Source organism: Homalodisca vitripennis, chromosome 2 (assembly GCF_021130785.1).
Source record: "Homalodisca vitripennis isolate AUS2020 chromosome 2, UT_GWSS_2.1, whole genome shotgun sequence".
Taxonomy (NCBI): Eukaryota; Metazoa; Arthropoda; class Insecta; order Hemiptera; family Cicadellidae; genus Homalodisca; species Homalodisca vitripennis.
In genome coordinates, this window is record NC_060208.1 from 119,376,797 (window position 1) to 119,400,136 (window position 23,340).

At 32.7% G+C, this 23,340-nt stretch overlaps 1 protein-coding gene across 1 annotated transcript in view; it reads right to left on the minus strand.

Moving 5' to 3' along the window:
* Positions 1–23,340, minus strand: part of LOC124354655 (thrombospondin type-1 domain-containing protein 4-like) — a 533,801-nt gene that overhangs the window by 257,285 nt on the left and 253,176 nt on the right. The window contains exon 3 of the mRNA XM_046805280.1: positions 15,649–15,742. Within this exon, the coding sequence (XP_046661236.1) occupies positions 15,649–15,742 (94 nt within the window). The remainder of the gene's footprint in view (positions 1–15,648; positions 15,743–23,340) is intronic.

The following is a 23,340-nucleotide window of genomic DNA, read 5'->3' on the forward strand; positions in this document are numbered from 1 at the left end:
TTTTTGTAGATCACGTGATTTCCTAAATCCCGTTGAAAACTTTTTTTTGAGCTACGACCAACCGTCTAGCCGTTATCAAGCCCGGAATGTAAATTTGTTGGCGAAATTTTCCAAATATTTTCATTTAATCGCGTTTTTCGGTCAAACTAATGGAGATATTGTAAAAGGTCACTGAACCTTTTTTTGTAGATCATATCATTTCCTAAATCTACCCTTTGTTTTATTTTGACCTCCGACCAGTTGTTTTCGCCGCTATCGGACCCCAAAAACAAAGTTTTCACGTGAAAATTACACAAAATTCTGCACATAATCGCGTATTGCAGTCATACCGATGGAGATAGAGCAAAAAATTACTGAACCTTTTCTGTAGATCACGTAATTTGCTAATTTGATGGGTCAATCAGATTTGAGCTACGACCTACCGTTCGGCCGCTATCGGGCTCGAAACTTTATTTTAAGCGAAAAAATCTCTGGAATGTCAAACATTTCCGCGTTTAGTGGCTTAACCATTGAGAAGATAGAGCAAAAGGTCACTTGACCTTTTTTGTAGTTCACTTCATTCCTGACTAACGATTTTTTCGTCAGATCGAAGCTAGCTCCAACGGGTTCACCCGCTATCAGGCTTACAAGAAATGCCTGCTGCAGGGGTAAAGAATGCGCGATTTTTGAGGAATTTTTTTGAGGGGTTTTAAAAGTAAAAAAGTCCGGTTTGGGTCATATTGTGAAGGTACCTGCGTGCCAAAATTTCAAGTTTCCAGCACTTCTAGAAACTATGTTAGAATTTGTATCTATATATCAGTGAGTCAGTCAGTCAGTCAGTTTCACATGCGGCTGTATAATATATTAGATATATAAAGGGTGTAACTGAAATACACCGACAAACTTCAGGAGGTTGTTCCTGAGGTCAAAACGAACCAAAAAGTTCCTATAAAATGTATGTCCTAAAATGCATCGTTTTTCCGTCTGTCCGTCTGTTTGTGTTTATTACATTAAATTTTTTTTCTAAACAACCATTAAAGGTACAAAGTTAAACTTTTCAACATATGCTAATCTAGTAAAGATTGTCAATTAAAAAAAAATTGAAAATTTTTACTCACAAAATTCAAAATGGCGGCTAGTTAAAATCTTTGATGGTGAATTTCTCAAAAACTACTTCCTGTTATAAAAATAGTTACTAGAATATAAAAAAAATAAATTTATTTATAAAACGAACGGTACCTCATTTTTTTGAAAATCGCTCAAGAAATAAAAAAAGTTATGGCATTTTTTCTTAACCTAGTAACATATCACATTTACAAGTTTTTTTCTTGTTCCAAAAAACTACAGAAGCCTACAATTGTTTAGGAAACATTCAACAAAAATATCTCACATTAAACAAAAGAGTTTTAAGCTGTCATTATTAAGAAATACGGAAATAACTTAACAGAGCAACATTTATTTCAAAATATTAGGGATCACTTTACAACAAATGTTCAATATGACTTTCCATTTGATGCGATGCATGCATTAAACACGTCTGGTCATTGATTGCCGAGTTCTTTCAAGTATTCTGGTGTATTCCTTACAGTGTTGCAGGCTTGCAGTGATACGCTGTAAAAGGTCATCCCTGGTATTAACTGGTCTTTCATAAACTAGAGTTTTCAAATGGCCCCAAAGGAAGAAATCGATTGGATTTAGATCTGGCGACCGAGGCGGCCATGATACAGGTCCCCCTCTGCCTATCATCTTTCCCCATAAGTTTGGTCCAGAAATTGCCTGACATCTAGTCTGAAATGCGCGGGAGCTCCATCATGCATGAACCAACAGTGCTCTCTCACACCAAGGGAACATCATCTAAAATTTCAGGCAATTCGTGTTGTAAGAAATGTCTGTAGTTTTCACCATTTAGTATGTCAGGTAATACAAAAGGACCTAATAAACAGTCTCCAATGATGCCTGCCCAAACATTTATTTTAAACTGCTGTTGATGTCTCCCTTCATGAATGGCTTGTGGGTTTTCATCAGCCCATTGATGCATATTGTGGTAGTTGGTTATTCCATCTCGATTTAAAACAAGCTTCATCTGTATACACAACTAATGATGTAAAACCAGGGTTGTTAGCTTGCTGATAAAACCATTGGCAAAACTGTAAAACGTAATGGAAAGTCAGCTGGACCAAGGGCTTGTACACGCTGATAATGGTACGGATATAACATCTGCTCATGTAGAACTCGCCATACTGTCATGTGGTCTACGGTTGAGTATTGCTCCCTAACTGCCTAGTACTTACGCCTGGATCTTCCTCTACTCGCTGTAAGATGTTTTCTTCCAAATCAGGAGTTCTACGCTGTCTCTGTACACCTCGGTCTGCAGTAGAAGGTAACAAAGTGCCAGTCTCATGAAGTCGGTTGAAAACAGCAGCAAATGTTGAATGAGTAGGTTGTTGTCGATTTGGAAATGATTCGTAATACAGGCGGGATGCTAGGCGACTATTACCGTTAGCTTTTCCATACATAAATATCATGTCAGCTTGATGGCTAAATGGGTAACCTGCCATCTTCAATAGAATAAGTGCACTATCGACTAATAATGTTTCTACAAGTGAAAGTAATAGATCATATCTTGTCAAAAATAAACAAGGAAATGACTTACTTATCTGAATTCATTGTTGTTCTAATCAGCTGTGTCTCAACATGAAAACATATTCAGCTGTTTTAAACCATGAAAGTTGAGTCATGTAGATTGCTTGTTACAATGTCGTTTTTAAAAATTTAATACTAATATCATGTTTAAAGGTTTTTAACCCAAAATATCGTTTTATTTTTATATTGCCTAAATACTTACATTAACTTTTGAAACAAAAAAAAAACTTGTAAATGTGATATGTTACTAGGTTAAGAAAAATGCCATAACTTTTTTATTTCTTGAGCGATTTCAAAAAATGAGGTACCGTTTGTTTTATAAATAAATTTATATTTTTTAAATATTCTGGTAAATTTTTTTATACAGGAAGTAGTTTTTGAGAAATTCACCATCAAAGATTTTAACTAGCCGCCATTTTGAATTTTGTTGAGTAAAACTTTTCAATTTTTTTTAAAATTGACAATCTTTATTAGATTAGCATATGTTGAAAAGTTTAACTTTGTACCTTTAATGGTTGTTTAGAAAAAAAATTTTATGTAATAAACACAAACAGACGGACAGACGGAAAACGATGCATTTTAGGACATACATTTATAGGAACTTTTTGGTTCGTTTTGACCTTAGGAACAACCTCCTGAAGTTTGTCGTTGTATTTCAGTTACACCCTGTATATATACAGGGTGAGTTTTTTAAAGTGATCCAATAGCTAACTTTTTAATTACACGACTTAGCACCACACTTTAAATTTGGAACTTGCTCAATTTTAAGTTTCACTCAGGGATACACTTTCAAATTTTTTGAAGATGGCCGCCATTTTTCCAATATGGCGGTCAACTTTAAAATCTCTTATGGAACACCCTGTATTTTATGTTGTTTTTAGATTCTACTCAACAAAATAATACATTTTTGCTTTTGAGAGTTTTTTCAATATCTCTAATGGTTCAGGAGCTACGTGGACTGGAAGTTTTCATAATTTTTGCCAATATGGCGACCAACTTTAAAATATTTTATGGAACACCCTGTATTTTATGTTGTTTTTATATTCTACACTACAAAATAAGACATTTTTGCAATTTTAGAGTTTTTCTATATCTCTAATGGTTCAGGAGCTACGTGGACTGCAATTTTTTATAATCATTCCGAAAAAATCCGAAAAAAACTTGCAGTATTTTATATATATATATTTTTATATATATATATATATATATATATATATATATATATATATATATATATATATATATATATATACAGGGTGATTCAAAACTAAACGGCAATCTCTCGGGAGCTTATTCTATAGCTAAAAACAAGTAAAAAAGTTCATATAACATATGCCCGGAAAACGCTTCGTTAGCGAGTTACGCTAGCGAAAGATTTCGCCCGGATTTCAGAACCCTTGGTGAAGTCAGGCCGTATAAAAATGGTAAAGGTAGTTACAAAGATACAAATACGATTGTTTTTTATGTTTTATATCTGACAAATTTATTAAAATTCGTCCCAGAGCTATAAATGCAATACTTTCAGAGATATCTTACGTAAAACACAAGAATTGGTGCAAAGAAATAACACATTTTTGTGTTTAACGTAAGATTACTTCCATAAATGTTAAATAAAGGTCATTTTTTACTTAAAACAGATTTGTAGAACATTTAATTCTGAAAAGATTCATGTGAATTACTTAGGAAAAAAATTAATAATAGGTATTGAAATTTAGCTTTATCTATATATATAAAAATGAAACTGTTCGTGTGTAACAGCATCACTCACAAACGGCTGGACGGATTCGCCTAATTTTTTTTTTAATTTGTTCGTCTTGATCTGTAGAAGGTTATAGGATACTTTTTATCCCTTTCCCGATTCAGGATTCCGCCCACTGGTTACAGAAATACCCGTAAGAAATGCATTGCAGCAAACATATGTTATTAAGTGAAAGAGTCTTTTCAAATTTTTAATCAGCTGTTCTTTGTAAACATATATAATGCGACAAAAAATATATTTATATATAAATTTCTTTTACACTTATAGTTTTAAAGCATAGAGTAAGCTTAGAGAAACGACAAATTTTTGTTTAAACTGTTTCTGCAATCATAATATATAAAAAATGAATGTTTGTGTGTTTGTCCTTTATAGACTCAGAAACTATTGGACCGATCACTATGAAAACTTGTATTTTTCTTATGTAGAAGGTTTATACGCAATGCCCATTGATGTAAACTAACCACCAGGCTGTACTGCAAGATATAAAAGTTATCAAAGCGCCTGCACATTATAAACTGCAATTACAACACAGTAGTTACGTATATTAAAATATCCAAACACTATTTGAAGGCAAAGAAATATACGGGCAAAGCTTAAGAGACGCGTGCGAAGCCGCGGGAAACAGCTAGTTTAAAAATAAAACAGACGCACAAAAATGCATATTCTTATCTGCATAAAATATTAACTAATGTTTAGGTTGTGAGTAACAGCTGATCATTTATTCTAGACTGAACATTAACATAAAATGTATTTACCTTTATAAAACTGTAATAATCACCTATAATAGTTGCTCAAAAGTGTCCCTCTGTTGTTAGCAATGCACGTTTTCGCACGGACGAATCCACTCTTTTCTAGCGCGTTTCATAACGTTTGGAGCATTCTTGATAGTTTCTGCCGACTCTGTAATGCGATTACGTAACTCCTCTATGGTGTTAATCCGTTTTGAATAAACGATTGACTTCATCCAACCCCATAAGAAAAAGTCTGCTGGCGTGAGGTCAGGAGAACGTGGTGGCCATTTTACTGGTCCATTTCGACCAATCCATTGTCTACCGTATGTATAATTTAAATAGTTTTTCACACTCCATTAGAAAAATGTGGAGGTGCTCCGTCGTGCATAAAACCATGCATTTATTCTGTTTTGAACAGGAATATCTTCCAAGAGGGTAGGCAGGTTTGTTCTTAAAAAAATTTAAGTACGCTACTCCATTAAGTCGATTAGGAGGAAAAATGGACCAATCAAATTATCACCCAGAACACCAAGCCATACATTGACTGAAAAATGTATGTTGAAAATGCCTCGTCGCAGTTTCATGTGGGTTGTCGTACGCCCAAGTATGGGTATTACGAAAATTTACAATTCCATTTCTAGTAAAACAGGATTTCATCAGTAACGAGAATACGCCGAAGAAAATACTGATGTCGTAAACAATTTCTTCTTAACCAGCGGCAGAACATCTTCCGTTTATTAAGATCTTGCGGTAATAAGTCTTGAACACGTGTTATATGGAATGGGTACAACTGTGCTTCATGAAGTGTCCGCCATACGCTTGACTGGCAAATATTTAACTGACGTGATAATCGTCTGGTGCTTGTGGTTGGTGATAATTCTACAGCATTTATTATTGCTTGTTCATTATTATAGTTCCTTGCGCTACGTTGACGACCAGTATCTATTCGCTTCGGTTTAAAGCTACCAGTTTCTCTAAGTCGTCTCTCCACAGCTTCAAATGTTTTACGATCAGGTGTTCTTCGATGTGGAAAAGTATCACGATATTCCTGAACTGCAGCTAAACCATTCTTGTTAACTTTGCCGTAAATCAGTATCATGTCCGTATACTCTTCAAACGAATACATACCATTTACATTATCTGCCATTGTTTACTAAGATAATTACATACACTTTTATAAAAATATATTTAATACAATATTTTAAAAATAAATATTTAATAAAATATTTTATACACTTGTATAAAATATTTCCAAATAATCACAGGATCTCACAAAATACAAATCTTCACACGCCACAATACAAAAATCTCCATAAAGGTTATTCAAATATTACTTCATGAACTTAATTGTTGATCAGCTGATATTGCCAACCTTTGCAAAGAAAATATGACGATAAAAAGTGTTGGAAGATATTCCTGTTCAAAACAGAATAAATGCATGGTTTATGCACGACGGAGCACCTCCACATTTTTCTAATGATGTAAAAAAACTATTTAAATGATACATACGGTAGACAATGGATTGGTCGAAATGGACCAGTAAAATGGCCACCACGTTCTCCTGACCTCACGCCAGCAGACTTTTTCTATGGGGTTGGATGAAGTCAATTGTTTATTCAAAACGGATTAACACCATAGAGGAGTTACGTAATCGCATTACAGAGTCGGCAGAAACTATCAAGAATGCTCCAAATGTTATGAAACGCGCTAGAAAAGAGTGGATTCGTCGTGCGAAAACGTGCATTGCTAACAACAGAGGACACTTTGAGCAACTATTATAGGTGATTATTACAGTTTTATAAAGGTAAATACATTTTATGTTAATGTTCAGTCTAGAATAAATGATCAGCTGTTACTCACAACCTAAACATAGTTAATATTTTATGCAGATAAGAATATGCATTTTTGTGCGTCTGTTTTATTTTTAAATAAAGCTAAATTTCAATACCTATTATTAAAATTTTTTTCCTAAGTAATTCACATGAATCTTTTCAGAATTAAATGTTCTACAAATCTGTTTAAGTAAAAAATGACCCTTTATTTAACATTTATGGAAGTTAATCTTACGTTAAAACACAAAAAATGTGTTATTTCTTTGCACCAATTCTTGTGTTTTACGTAAGATATCTCTGAAAGTATTGCATTTATAGCTCTGGGACGAATTTTAATAAATTTGTCAGATATAAAAACATAAAAAACAATCGTATTTGTATCTTTGTAACTACCTTTACCATTTTTATACGGCCTGACTTCACCAAGGGTTCTGAAATCCGGGCGAAATCTTTCGCTAGGCGTAACTCGCTAACGAAGTGTTTCCGGGCATATGGTTATATGAACTTTTTTACTTGTTTTTAGCTATAGAATAAGCTCTCGAGAGATTGCCGTTTAGTTTTGAATCAACCTGTATATAATGTGTGTGTGTGCGTGTGTATGTGTATGTGTATGTGTGCGTGCGTGTGTGTGTGTGTGTGTGTGTGTGTGTGTGTGGTGCGTGTGTGTGTGTGTGTGTGTGTGTGTCCTGATTACCTTTATATTGATTACCATAATTATGTAGTCCTCAGCAACAAGCTGTGCACGACTATGCTGTATGGTCTATGCTGTCATGGTGACTATGCTGTATATGGCTATGTATACAAAATGAATAAATGAACGAATGAATACAAATTTAATCACAAGAAACTGAAGCAAAAGTTTATGCCACAACCCAGGTTTGAAATGACATTTATAGTACTATATAAATTATAATCGTCTATACTCATACGGAGTTTCAACTATATATCTCACGAAAAAATTCATTGAACAACAGTTTATGCTATAACCCTTTTTCAAAAACGATATTTCTAGTACCGTATAAATTAATCTTCTGTACTCAGGCAAAGTTTAAACAATATATCTCGCAAGTAAATGGACTAAACAATAAGGTATACTACTACCCGGGATTTAAATAATATTTCTCGTATTATGACGCTGTTTATGATGGTATGTTTGCTTATTATTTTCTTACTTTTACGATCAATGGAAATTTGCTATCGGCTCCCTTAACAGTAATAGTTCTGATATTTCACATTTAACTCTTACATTTACATCCCAAACAATGGTTTGTTAACATTTCTTTCAGGTGAAATTACAAAAAAGAAAGTAAATTTTGTATGAAAAAAAGTTTGAATAACTATTTTAAATTAAAATAATTAATATTAATACAGATTCAAACTGAATATTAAATTGAAGTAGTTTGAAACTAATGTATTAAATGGTTGATTTTATGATTACATTACAAAATAATTAAAGCTTATATAAAAATTTTACTGCGTAATTTTTAAAGGCATGTACAATTTAAATTTATTAAGAAAGGGAAAGTATTTGTTCGCTAAGTTTGTAAGAGCTAAAAACATTTTAATTGATAGCATTATTTAATCTTTAATTTATAATTGTAGTAAATAATACTGGATAGTTTCCATCAAAGCCTATATATTTAAATGTACCAAAGAAACCTTCTCAATGTATTTTGGCAATAGGCTGAGTTTTGTATAAAATATTACTGTTTAAGGGTAAAGATAAAGAGCAGTCCTTTCTTCTTTGGCTCTTCTTTCATTCATGATGTCCGAGCTGAGCACCCACTCATCAAAGAACGCTAAAAGCTTTTTCACCTAATATTTAATACAATCTTCAATCTTAAGTACACCAATTCAGTCTTAAAAAGCATAGCGACTTTTAAACCTGACTTATTTATCGAAATGAGCGCCGGAAATAAGGCTTTCATAAGTAAACTAAAACATAAATGAAAGATCTTAAAAATAAAATACAGTTTTAGTCGTGTGCACTTTTAGCAGCATTTAACCCATACATAATTAGTTAAAAACTTGACTAATATGTCTGTATTATGTATTAACTACTTCAAAATTAGATGAATCTTCTTTTCAGCTTCTTATTTAAGATTAGTATATTGGTTTGTGTGTGTGTGTGTGTGTGTGTGTTGGAGCGCGCGCACGTGTGTCCTTCTACCTGGAAAGATCTGATAAAAGAAAACAATTTTTAGCGTATAAAAAAAACATCGTTAATACTTAAACTAGTTAAGTATGATTTCAAACTGCATTAGTTTACAGCATTAATATGCTTACAGCACTTAGAGATAAATGTTATACTTTCGGACCTTGTAATATTCTTCCTGTTTACGTTATGCTCGGTGCCTCATTAGCGTTTCCATTGATACCCGGACAAAAATCTACTTAAAAATGGAGAACTTTCGCGAATTTTATTCTACTTCCTGTCTAAGGTAGACCTCTTGCTGCAGTACCGTTTTTTGTTGTTGTCCTGACTAATTATACAAATATTTTGGTCTAAAAAGTTTAAAGTCCAAAAACTGCTGCTTCCTCTCATACAAATCAACTTCTGGTACTGGTAGCCCTAATCTAACAGCAAGTGCATAATAAATATGCGTGTCGGTTTTGACCTTTATAGGTCAGCCAGAAGTTGATAAAAAATATAGACCTCCAAGGTTCTAAGTTATAGTTGTTCGATTATAATTATTTTCTACATTTTGTCACCATTTTTATAACTTTATGGGTAGTTTATCTTCATGAAAATGTTTTTTATAAATTATGAGGCATGTTTGTGTCAAACTTCATCTTTATAGATATTCTAGAATTTTAAAACAAACTGCATCTCCATTTCTCAACCACTATGAAGGTTTAATTTTTAGAAAAATATTTTAGTTTTTCCATTTCAGTCACAAGGCATACTTGTGATAACATTTCAACTGTTTGAGATAATTGAAATTCGAAAAATTGATGAGTGAGTAAATGTTCTCTTTTGTATATAGGTATAAATAATGGAAAATGATGCAAACGAATTTAATAAAAATACAGTATATATGAAAGCTTCATTCATTAATATTTAGTTTTGTTCATACTTTCGAATAAGGAGTATACAAGTGGAATTTACAACAAATGCCTTTAGCCTAAAACAAAATCTACTGTTTTCCAGTTTTATAAAATACCGCCACTTCAAGAATAAACTAAATTTTTTACATTGACACAGTTAATTGTGTCAGAGGCAGAAGCTTTATAACTTGAAGAACTGAGATGTTGAGTGGAAAACGGTAAGGAGCAAGTTTATCCTCAAAGGATACAGAAATAGTTAACAGTCCACAGACAGGGCAAGTGTCTCAGATAACTCGACAGTTGAAGCTGTTGTGGCTAGCCACTGGACAAGTTGGGTATATCACATTGTGACGGTTACTAGACAATTTACTTCAGTTACAAGATCGGTTTCAACATCTCGTTCTATTGTGGCTAGCCACTGGACAAGTTGGGTATATCACATTGTGACGGTTACTAGACTATTTACTTCAGTTACAAGATCGGTTTCAACATCTCGTTCTATTGTGGCTAGCCACTGGACAAGTTGGGTATATCACATTGTGACGGTTACTAGACTATTTACTTCAGTTACAAGATCGGTTTCAACATCTCGTTCTATTGTGGCTAGCCACTGGACAAGTTGGGTATATCACATTGTGACGGTTACTAGACTATTTACTTCAGTTACAAGATCGGTTTCAACATCTCGTTCTATTGTGGCTAGCCACTGGACAAGTTGGGTATATCACATTGTGACGGTTACTAGACTATTTACTTCAGTTACAAGATCGGTTTCAACATCTCGTTCTATTGTGGCTAGCCACTGGACAAGTTGGGTATATCACATTGTGACGGTTACTAGACTATTTACTTCAGTTACAAGATCGGTTTCAACATCTCGTTCTATTGTGGCTAGCCACTGGACAAGTTGGGTATATCACATTGTGACGGTTACTAAACTATTTACTTCAGTTACAAGATCGGTTTCAACATCTCGTTCTATTGTGGCTAGCCACTGGACAAGTTGGGTATATCACATTGTGACGGTTACTAGACTATTTACTTCAGTTACAAGATCGGTTTCAACATCTCGTTCTATTGTGGCTAGCCACTGGACAAGTTGGGTATATCACATTGTGACGGTTACTAGACTATTTACTTCAGTTACAAGATCGGTTTCAACATCTCGTTCTATTGTGGCTAGCCACTGGACAAGTTGGGTATATCACATTGTGACGGTTACTAGACTATTTACTTCAGTTACAAGATCATTTTCAACATCTCGTTCTATTGTGGCTAGCCACTGGACAAGTTGGGTATATCACATTGTGACGGTTACTAGACTATTTACTTCAGTTACAAGATCGGTTTCAACATCTCGTTCTATTGTGACTAGCCACTGGACAAGTTGGGTATATCACATTGTGAAGGTTACTAGACTATTTACTTCAGTTACAAGATCGGTTTCAACATCTCGTTCTATTGTGCCTAGCCACTGGACAAGTTGGGTATATCACATTGTGACGGTTACTAGACTATTTACTTCAGTTACAAGATCAGTTTCAACATCTCGTTCTATTGTGGCTAGCCACTGGACAAGTTGGGTATATTAGATTGTGACGGTTACTAAACTATTTACTTCAGTTACAAGATCGGTTTCAACATCTCGTTCTATTGTGGCTAGCGACTGGACAAGTTGGGTATATCACATTGTGACGGTTACTAGACTATTTACTTCAGTTACAAGATCGGTTTCAACATCTCGTTCTATTGTGGCTAGGCACTGGACAAGTTGGGTATATTACATTGTGACGGTTACTAAACTATTTACTTCAGTTGCAAGATCGGTTTCAACATCTCGTTCTATTGTGGCTAGCGACTGGACAAGTTGGGTATATCACATTGTGACGGTTACTAGACTATTTACTTCAGTTACAAGATCGGTTTCAACATCTCGTTCTGTTGTGGCTAGCCACTGGGCAATTTGGGTATATTACATTGCGACGGTTACTAAACTATGTACTTCAGTTGCAAGATCGGTTTCAACATCTCGTTCTATTGTGGCTAGCGACTGGAAAAGTTGGGTATATCACATTGTGACGGTTACTAAACTATTTACTTCAGTTGCAAGATCGGTTTCAACATCTCGTTCTATTGTGGCTAGCCACTGGACAAGTTGGGTATATACATTGTGACGGTTACTAAACTATTTACTTCAGTTGCAAGATCGGTTTCAACATCTTGTTCTATTGTGGCTAGCCACTGGACAAGTTGGGAGTATTACATTGTGAGGGTTGCTAGACTCTTTACTAGTTGGCTTTGTTAGCAGTATTTTCACTGTAGAATTTTTGTTTAGCTGTATATTTTGTGTTGTGGGTGGTAGAGTATGTGCTCCTGTTACAATTTTAACATCTCATTCTATGATATATCTGCAATCCAGACTTGAAATAATTGTGCTAGGTAACTGATAAATATTTATTTCCATTCCATATTCAATGTTTTATGGATTTAACGCCTCTATAGTATGTTGTAGCACTTATATTTTTATTCATAAGAAATAACCATTCTTCTTTGTCGTTTTGTATATATATATATATATATATATATATATATATATATATATATATATATATATATATACATATATGCTTATCTGACAAGTTTAGGTTTATGCTGATCACGATAAGGTCTGTCTCATCATTATACTGAGGGTAAGTTGAATATAATTCCGACCTGAGTTATCAAGATACATAGTTTATACAGGCAGTTGACTAATTTGATATTTGGACGTTTCCTGAGATAAAAACCATCCAAAAAATGTTAAACAAAATACTTCCTTAAAGTAACACTCCTTTTAATACTCCTAATCATAATTGACAGAAGTACTTGGAAGAAGGAGGTCTTTTCTTATGAAATAATCGTTTGCTGTGAATCACAAACACTACTTAAATGTTTTCTATAACGAATTTCAAAAGTATTTATATAAAGTTAAACTTTCTTTTAGCTATAAATAATTAATTGATTATAACGCCTCGTAATATTTTAAGTGATTTATGTTTTTCAATCAGTGTTCATTTTTAGACAGTTGCATTCCTTGTTAGTTGGACTGACCTCATTTATCCACTAGTGGAAGACTCGGCGAGGGTACAGGGTGTTGACGCCACTTTATACTAATAAAAAATTGAAAATAATTTGAACTTAAATTTTAAATTAATTGGTAAATAAAAAATGTTACATTTCAAATTTCGGATGGCACTTTGCTAAAATAGTATACATTTCAAAAAGGCCGAAAATGTTATATTTACAATTAACTTGGGTGTGAAATATATTAAAAAAGTCTTACTAGATATTCTAAAAGGATCATTAAATGGAAGTAACTGTTTTAAATGTATAGATTTATAACGATGGATGATTTTAATGAATAGCTCGTCCAGGGCTGCAACACAATATGTGCGAGGTACATATAAACAAGTTGTCACTTTTATTCTATCCATGTTGTTTATTCATTACTTCAACTCTTTTGTGGAATAAAACCATTACAATTTTATGTTCACATCAAAACAATACTTCAGGGATTTCTGCCTGGTAAACAATGCATAGTAAATCAGCATGTGGTTCGTCACTTTTAACTTGAATTATCGATTTTCACATCAGAGTACGATACCCGTACACCGTATTGTTACTACCCAATCAATGAGTTTAGCTGTGAATTTGGAATAGTGAAGAGAATAAAGTGGATAAAATGACATCCCGTTGCAAAACATAGGAAGTAAAAATTACAGTAATAAAAGATAATTCTCATGAAATGTGGACACCTAACTTAAGAGCGTTTGAAGACTTCATATAGATAAGGTTGTCTTCTAAGACGTCTTAACAATCGGATGGATTTTCAACAAACTAGTGCTTAACCCTAGGTAAGGATGAATTTCAATTGGTACTCTGTAAATTTCCAGGCCAGGAGATGATGGGCTGAACATACTGGAAATTGATCAACTACCAATGGCCTCGGGGATGCTTATGAACATGTCACCGTCCTTATGTGCATTCCTAAAGTGGGAACTTTTGAGCGTCCCAAATAGTCCCAGAACATGCAGGGATGTCTAAGTACCTGTCACTCATGTAAAGTATTTTTAATCATCAGGGAATTCATTTGTAAAATCAGTCAAAAAATTCATTACCTTCATTTTCTATAAAAAAGGTATGAACTACAATCATTAAAAAAATACTAAAAAGGTAAGACACCATAAGTCTTTGCAGTACATCTCTGATTTCTTTCCTAAAGCATTTACTACTAGCAGTTTTCTGCGGCTTCGTACGCAATTTCGTATGTTTTGCACATGCATGAGCACTTCTTTTTCGAGTTAATTATTTCCGACGGCAATGTTGAATTTGACTTCTTTCACGATCAAGAAAATATGTTAAAAAGTATATATTTTTAGTCATTTTAATTTACCAGGTAATTATTGTTTCAAAGCTGATTTTGCCCCTCTCCCCATCAAGAAAATGTGTATCTCTGAGAAGCATATTTTTGTCAGAAGTAAACTTAGATAGGTTACATAACAGTCTTTAAATTTATAGTAAGATTTAGGCTACATTGTCTCACGTATCTGCACTGCTAGCAGTTACCCGCCACTTTGCACGCAATCTAGTGCACGTTTATGACCACTGTTCGAGTGAATTATATTTCCGACGCTAATATTGACTTTACAATGTTACTTCCCACGTATGTTTTGTTCCATAGTTGATTTTGCATTATTTCCCGATAAAAAATATCATAGATTAGAGAAGCCTACACTTTTACTTTTAATTTATAGTAAAATATTTTTTTAATTTCAGAAAATTTAGAGCTGGATTTGGTATTTTAGTTCAAAAGAACAGTCGAGCGAAATTTCATCTAGCATAGTTCTAGCCGATTGCTTCAACGGCAGTCTTTGGAGTAAAATTCGGACCTTCTTATGTTTCATGACATCTTATTAGTTAGATAATTAATTACGCTGTAAATCTAAAACCGAAAATTATGGCTTTTCTTTAGACATTTGAATAATACTCACTATAAATGTACCTGAAACCCAGAGCATTACTAGACGACCTACTCTAGGCTCTTCACTTATATCTAGACTTGCCGTCTATCCTCAAACTCCGCCGACCACATGCATCTTCATTGTTCATCTACTTGTTATCGACTTAACTCCATTAATTTCACTGCAGCAAACGTACCATTCTCCCCCAGCACTAAAGTGTATGCAAAAATACAGTAATACTTCTGGTCTCTAGTAGTCATTGAGACATTTCTTTCAGGAGCTGCTTTGATGGGAATCACCCAGTATTCCATATATAAATTGAAAATAATAAACAATGTTTACACAGAACAGTTGATTACATTTGACAGGCTCATTAAAATTATATTACACGACTTTAGAAATCAAGATGGCATTTTTGGCTACTTTAAAGACCAGCGGGGCGTAGCCCGGAGGATTTTTGAAATAAGAATACGCCTATAGTAATACCAGGGCGCGTGAGATAAGAGTGGTTTACGCGTGAAATAAACAACAAAGAAAGGCACTTTCGCGTTTATACTATTATTAGGATTGTATTAAAGTGTTAAATATTTTGTAAATATAACGTACCCGCTTGCTGATTACTATATATGGATGAATAGAAGAATTTCCTGTGTTACCTTCGTGTTGCATATATGTATCCTCTTGTACAGGCCTATACAATGGTGTTGTGTGATGATAGAATGCGTTCTTCGCCGGTGCCTTCCCATGGGTCTGAAACAAAAATTATTATTAATTAAACTTATTAATATGCATTACGTTTTATATTAATTTAACAAATTTCAAGATAAAACTGGTCACTCCACATTGGTTTAAAATGCAAACGTTCTGGTATTATTTTTATAGATTTAAATATAACGAAATATTATGTTATGTAAGTAATAAAAATGTAAAAAAATGTCGCATGGATTCGTTCAGATCATCCTTTCAAACGTGATCCTTTTAAATAGATATATACATTTTGTAACTTTAGATACCATATTACACACGGTGAAAATAATCTTTGTTAATTGTTTAAAAACTATCTTAAAAGGCTGGTGTGTGAAACTCCTTAGTGTTTTATACGTTTTGTAAATCAAGTAAACATGCCTCTTTCTTATCATAACTGTTAAAATATGAAGATGGAATAAAACTAATACTGGTTTTTTCATGAAGCAAATAAAAAAAATGAATTTTAAACCTTAGTACCAATTAAACGTTAAAATTAAAAAAAAAAATTAAACAAAACTACGTTAAGGATGTTATTATATTTCTATCAAACATAGTAACAGTTTTAGTTACATATACATCAAGAGTTAAAAACTAAACTTTTAAGGCTCGGAGTAAAATGTTTTAAGACCGAATTATAAAACTGTTAACAGCTGTTATTTTTAGAAGAATAATATACAGTTTATTTTATCCCTATAAAATAAAAAACTTTGGATATTATGTTTCTTTTATGATCTCTCTAGTATAATTTATATTGGATGAATATGAGTTACTCTCACCTCCTGTTTAAAACAAAATTTACAGTCATAATTACCCAAAACAAACTGTAGGTTACCTATTAAGTAAAATCAAAGACTGGCTACTTTACTCTTGTTATTGAATTATTCAGATACGGTTATAATGCAATTGATTACCAATGACAAGATCTAGCTGTGATGTAAGTCTGACAGGATTACTACCGATCACAGCTGGATACCCTCTGACGTCATTGTTACTGCTGCCTTACACAACTGACGACTAACTTCTCTCACTGAAACTTCTGATATTAGATCGGCTTAAAGTTAACTCCACTTACATTTGACATCCCATATCGACGTCTGTCAGAATACCCTGGGGATTCTGTCTTCATCGTTCTGTTATCGTAAGAACATTACTCAAAATTAGAAAGCTACCGGTCTCAACCTGCGTGTTTGGTTTTAGACAAACATGTATAAATTCATGAATCACGACCATGGCTAAACTTGTGCTGCAATTGACATGACTTTTAATAAGAGTGTCTACTATAAAAATGTTCAGCGATGTATTTCCCTGATGTCTAGCTAATAAAACGGTTATGAATAATAAATAAACTGATACTGAGCGTCGAAGGCCTGTACAGAATGTAAAGAGAGAAGACAGACGGATAAAGGAACAGACAGACGAACAGACCCTTTCCCTAAAACCAATACGGTTCTTATTTGGACCTTGAGAAACTTATGTCTAAAATTTAAAGTCTTTTAGAATTTTCTATGAACGGTTATCTCACAGACGGTTGGACAAGCCACTATTTTAATAAAGTCCTGGGGCATTTTAGGAATATCTTTTTACAATTCTAAAGATGATGATAGGTGGAGGGATTTGAGAATTTTATAATTAACACATTTTATGTTCTATATATTTTAAATTTTAAAAATACTTGCGTAACAAAATTTTAATTCTAACTATTCTTTTTAGAATAGTTGGAATTGAAAAGTTATTTTAAAACTAAAGCGTGAGCAAACCGTAACTGTAAGCCATTTAGTCAATAAAGCTACTATAAAAGCCTCGTTTTTTAAAAATTGAATTGTATTAAATAAATAGATTGGGTCAATGTCTCACAATAATCAAGGTTACATAAGTTTTGGCTGAAAAGAGAAATCTTACAGCAGACCTGGAGCGATCACTTTCTAGACCATATACGTCCATAAGTTCAAGAAATCCTGATTATAATACCCCCTGCTTAAAAGTTTCAGAGAGATTACCAAAAAATGTTTTACGATGTTCACTCACTACCCATCTACTTGTGTGTCCTTATGTGTGTGCTATGAGTACTTCTATTCGTGCACGGTAAACCTTACAGAAAAGGAACCAGAATTAACCCTATCAGTCTTTTATTAATGAATGCACAGACTCAGTAAATAATTTACCTCAACACAATAGCACAAACATTAAACGTATAATATTTGCCAAGTTCCCAAGGAGTATTCTCTCGTGTTTAGTAAATGTGGCAACAATTGGCAAATTTACATCCATTATCTATAAATAAAATACCAATGATATGCCTTCTAACTATCTTCATTAGTATTAAAATTTCATATTTTATAATGTAAATAGTCGTGTTTTCATCAAATGTTTTATATTTATTTGCCAAGTAAGCAAGGCGAAAGTTTCTTCATTAAGAGACAGTTCTTTCGTCCTTTGTGAGCAAACAATTTTACAAATTGAAACAATAGTAATTATACCATATTTCTTCGCAATATTGTTCTTTGTACTACACCATTGGTTGTAACTATTTCGATTGTAAATATGTTACTAGCCAGAAAACAAGTGCTTGAACCAATCGAAATTAACAGCATATTAGTTTTCCCGTTAAGAATAGCTAGTAAAGGCCTACTTTATTTACATCAATTTGTAATATTAGCAGTTACAAACTGCAAACGTGCTATTTCATACTGTAAAATCGACATCGTGGGCATATTCCTTTTAAATGAAATTTTAACACTTTGGAGTTAAGTGATGACAATCAATGAAAGATACTCCAATCTTCTAATCTAATTTAGATTTAAACAGTGTTTTGGGGCCCTCTAGTTGGAGAGTAAAATAGTTTTTATAAGTACCGTAAAATAACTCGAATTTGTCTCCAATATTTCATGATAGAATAATTCAGTAACAATTATACTATTTTAGACCAGCGAGGGTGAATTCTAAAGTCAAATTTCTTAAATTTGAAGTCACTGATGATGTGATCAGTAATGAGGCTATATGACATTTCAAAATGGAATACGTACCGAAATCTAAGAAGGCTATATCGGTAAAAAAGTTTATAGCTCAGGCCATTGTAGTTTATTCCTGTCTGAGGTGTCATAGTTAAGTTTGTCTGAAAGGCCTGCTTCAGTCAAAAAACATAACAGTCTTTAAATCTGTAGCTTAGATAGGTAAGTCTTTCATATCTGCATTATAGTACACCAAGCACTGCATACTTAATATTTGCTTAAATCGTACACTTTAAAATTATATTTTGAGTAAACATTTTAATTCTATTATCTCAATATTTGTTCAACAGATATTGCTGTAAATTTAGGAATAATAAATGATTTTACTATCAAGCTTACTTATCATTCTTGATATACATAGATATAAGAATGTAAAGAAATTAACAATAGAACTTAAATTAAGTAAACACTTGTCATGCACCTTTATTTTGTTAAATAATAATATAGTGAAATAAGTATGAATATTATTGATTTATTGCTAATATATATGAAGGTATTAACATACTGTATACTACAATATTTTCAGAAATTTCCTTGAAACAGCATAATAATTAATTATAAGTGGAAAATATTAAAATCTGTAAATTATTGCTGGGATATTTTCGACACAGACCTGTGAGTATTGTTCAATCTGATCCTGGCTCTATCTGATAAAATGATTTGTGAGGTCAAACCGCCACTTTTGGCGGGAAAGTAATGAAATATTGCCCCCAGCTCTTAGCCCTCTTGCCACTAAGATAGAAATCCAAAGTCATCTTGATTGAATGAATTCATACATCTCCCAATTCTGCGATTGCCTTTTTACTTTATTAAGAAAACATGCCAAAAGTAATATACGACAAATTGATGTAATAATAATTTGTCTTGATAAAAGAATGCTATGATTACCGAACTACTGGCTTGATTTATGACCTCTTACGTATGGAATTAAAGTGGTTTTATTAAAAATTAAAACAATTGCCACATATTTCACATTTACAAATTGTTATGTCAAATGATAAAATAAACAATTTTTCGATACAAGATTTTTTGTTATTATTAATTTCCAGATGATATCAAAATAGTTACAAATTATTATGTCATTGATAATTTTAAAGGCAGATCGAGCCTGTGAATGAGGAATTCTGAGTACGGAAAGGTTTAAGAAATATAAACTAAACTAACATAAGGACCGAACGCCTGGAAAACGGGGCACCCAGGATACATGCAGGTAAATGTAGTGATTCACCACATAGGAGTCTAGGGGCCAAGACAAAAAAAAATCACCAGCTTTTTCACATTTAATAAGATGAGAGGAATGGTTTACATGCCCATGAACAGTTTTAATCTACGTGAAGGGATATTAAAAAAAAGTGATAGATAACGCAAAATAGAAACGGTGCTTTGCAGCTAAGTACAGGTTTTCATAAAAGACAGGGCTATAAAATATTTTAAAATGCCTCAACATGTCAAAAAGCGTTGCGTGAGTATGTAAATGTTTGGTTTTTAAGGTGATTATCCTTATCAAACCTATTTAGTTTTATTATTCTGCTACATTAGTTATGCGGGTTTTCATAGCTAAACAATACAAGTCTAATAAACGTCTTATATAGAATAGCAAAATATAAAATTATTTATTTTCTTAACACTCTCAAGCTCATTTTAAATATTTAGTTCTACATTCTTCATCACTCCATTGAAAATAGAAACCTTTGCCTCATCTTTCAGTGACAATTTGAGTATTCCTTTGAAATTTAATAGTACAATATATTGTTATTCACGATGAATCGGAGGAAATACTGTGAATAATAGGCATTATTCACAGTCTTTCGTCCGATTCATCGTACCTTTATATTATAAAACAAAGTATTCCACTTGTTCTTTATCAAAACTAGTTTATGTAAGTAAAAATAAAAGATACTGTGTTTTACGTACATAAAGAAGTTTACGCATAAAGCATTTTAAAGTAAATACTGGTTAAAGTGCTTTGAACTGCAAAAACTGTAGTTGAATCGCACGGCTTAGCGAAAAACTAATGAAATACTGGCTGGGTGGCTCTGTGCTCTGATATATTGAATCAAGAGCAGTGATGGAGTTTGGGGCGGGAAAAGTCACTTCGTTCATTGAAACTTTCTCCAAGGGAAGGATTTCGTAAAAAGGGTATTTTTCGGGAAACTCACAAGTCTAGTTTCCGTATAATACACATAGTATGTATTGTTATATTGTATATCTAATTGTATGCGTTGTTTAATGTGTATATTAACGTGTATTTGAATTTAAATGTTGTTGATTTAAAATAATATATTACCGAAGCTTCGGTCAATACGATACTTGTACTTCTACAATTTCTAGAAAATGTATAGCTACAGTTTATTATACTTAAACTTATGATACATCTCTAGCTACAGAATACGTGGTAACACCCACAGCACGACTGGAATGACAGCAGAAAAATAGTAAGTTGAGTCATTCTCAATATTTATAATATTTGATGTTATAGAACAAAATTATATTCAATTTTCTTTACCGTAAATTCTTACCTACGTTAAGATATCCATCATGTAATATTTTATAAACCACTAGTATAAAATGATTATACTAGTAGTTTTATAATTATAACATATTCTGGTATACTGTAATCATACACATTTCAAGTTACTAATTTGGACTTACTTTAAAACAATTAGTAGTACTATAAACAATGATTATAGATTATTTTAGAAACAACTAAAATTTACCAGCAACTTCGCACGCATTTTCGCAGACTATAAACGTGTATGAGCACTTTTGTTTTGAGTAAATTATTTTTCCGGCGTCAATGAAGAATTTGCCGTATTTGAAATCTATAAAATGTGTAAACAAGCCATTTATAGCCATTGTAATTTATTCCGGTCTTCGTATATTTTATGGGCAACTTTATTTTGTTTTTTTTCCTTAATCATGGAAATATACACAGGTCTGGGTAGCCTGCTTCTGTAAAAGACAACGAAGATGGGTTTTATAACCGTCTATGAACGTGTCGTAAATGTTAGATACTAACTTTATCTGTGATATAAGCTTACGGTGCTGACCTCGCTGCATACTTAATAGTTGCTGAAATGTATAGTTTAAAGTATACATTTACTAACTTTCTAATTTTCTTGTTTAGGTGTTTTCTGACTCTGTGCTCAACAGTCGTTGCAGTAAAGGCTGAAATAAGAATTGTTTTTACAATCAAACCTACTATTTCAAGATTATAAATGAAACAAAGTGAAAATAGTAGTTAAATTAAATAAACCTATGGTTGTGCTCTCATAAAGCAATGGTTTCACAGAACAGTTGATTAAATTTAGCAGGGTATTTTAATCGTTAGTATTAATATAAATTGTTCTTTTTCTATTCCTCTGAAAATTTTGTGAACTTTAACGATCTTTTAACAGTTATTCTGCTTTTCGGGACGGAAATTTTAACAAATCAGAGGTTGTTATAAATGCATATGTCCCGAAGTTGTTGTATGTATACAGATATTATGTTTCTATAAATTCGATAAACACATACAAACTTGGGAAATTGAAAACAAAAATCCAACGAACAAGTCTGTGGTTGTTTATTTGATTAAAGCAAATAATCAAGAGACTAAGTCTAACTAAGTGATAACGTAATGAAAAATCAACACCGTATGACTTTTGACATTTTTCAGTTGTAACAGTGATAGAAGCTGATAAACGATGATTGACTGCCACCCTTTTCTGTACTCCATATTCTCTACTCGTAAATAACAATTTTTTAAGAGTTTTGAATAATACCTGAACTGTTGTTACCGTACTTGTATTATACTACTAAAATTATGTTACGTGTAAAAATCTGAATGTAATAAAACGTGCTTTGATTACTTAGAAATATCTTTCAGTAATGTGTTAATTGAAAGAATTTGCAGTTTTACACAAAATTATCTTTTATAATAATAGATAATTCCGGCTCAGTCGGAAGAAGTAGGTAAATTTTGTGATAACTGAAATATTATTAATTGATTCTCATGGGATTGACATATACCCAATATCTAAAAACCCATTCAATATATAACAAATGTTTATAGAAAAGCTTACGAAATGTTATACGCATCGCAGAACAGTTTTAGATTTTTTTCTAGGTTCATAAATAACGGAATTATGAAATTTTGTAAAGTTTAAACAGCCGCTATATTGGAATGAAATGACCAATGAACTTAATCTACAAACTTATAAGATACCTTTGTACCAGGTGTAAAATCACTTAGAATTTTTTACGGACACTTATCTTTTTCTCAAGCCGTGTTATATAGCATATATTGAAATTTTGAACGGTTGATTTTGGACTCTGGGAGTAATTTCCGGTGGTCATGAAGACTATTACAGTAGGGTAATTTTTATTGAAAATGTACCTAAAACTTAGGGATAGATAATATTTTTGCTATTTTACATTCCCATTTGGACACAAATATTACGCATGAAGTAAATTAATTCAGCGAGGTAAAATTGTGATTGGTTGACTAAATTTAAATCTAAATATAGTTCCAGTTGGTTAAAAATCTCACGTGAACACCGGTCTGGTTTTAAAGGTAATTAAATCGTTTTAATTGAAAACCGTATTTCATAT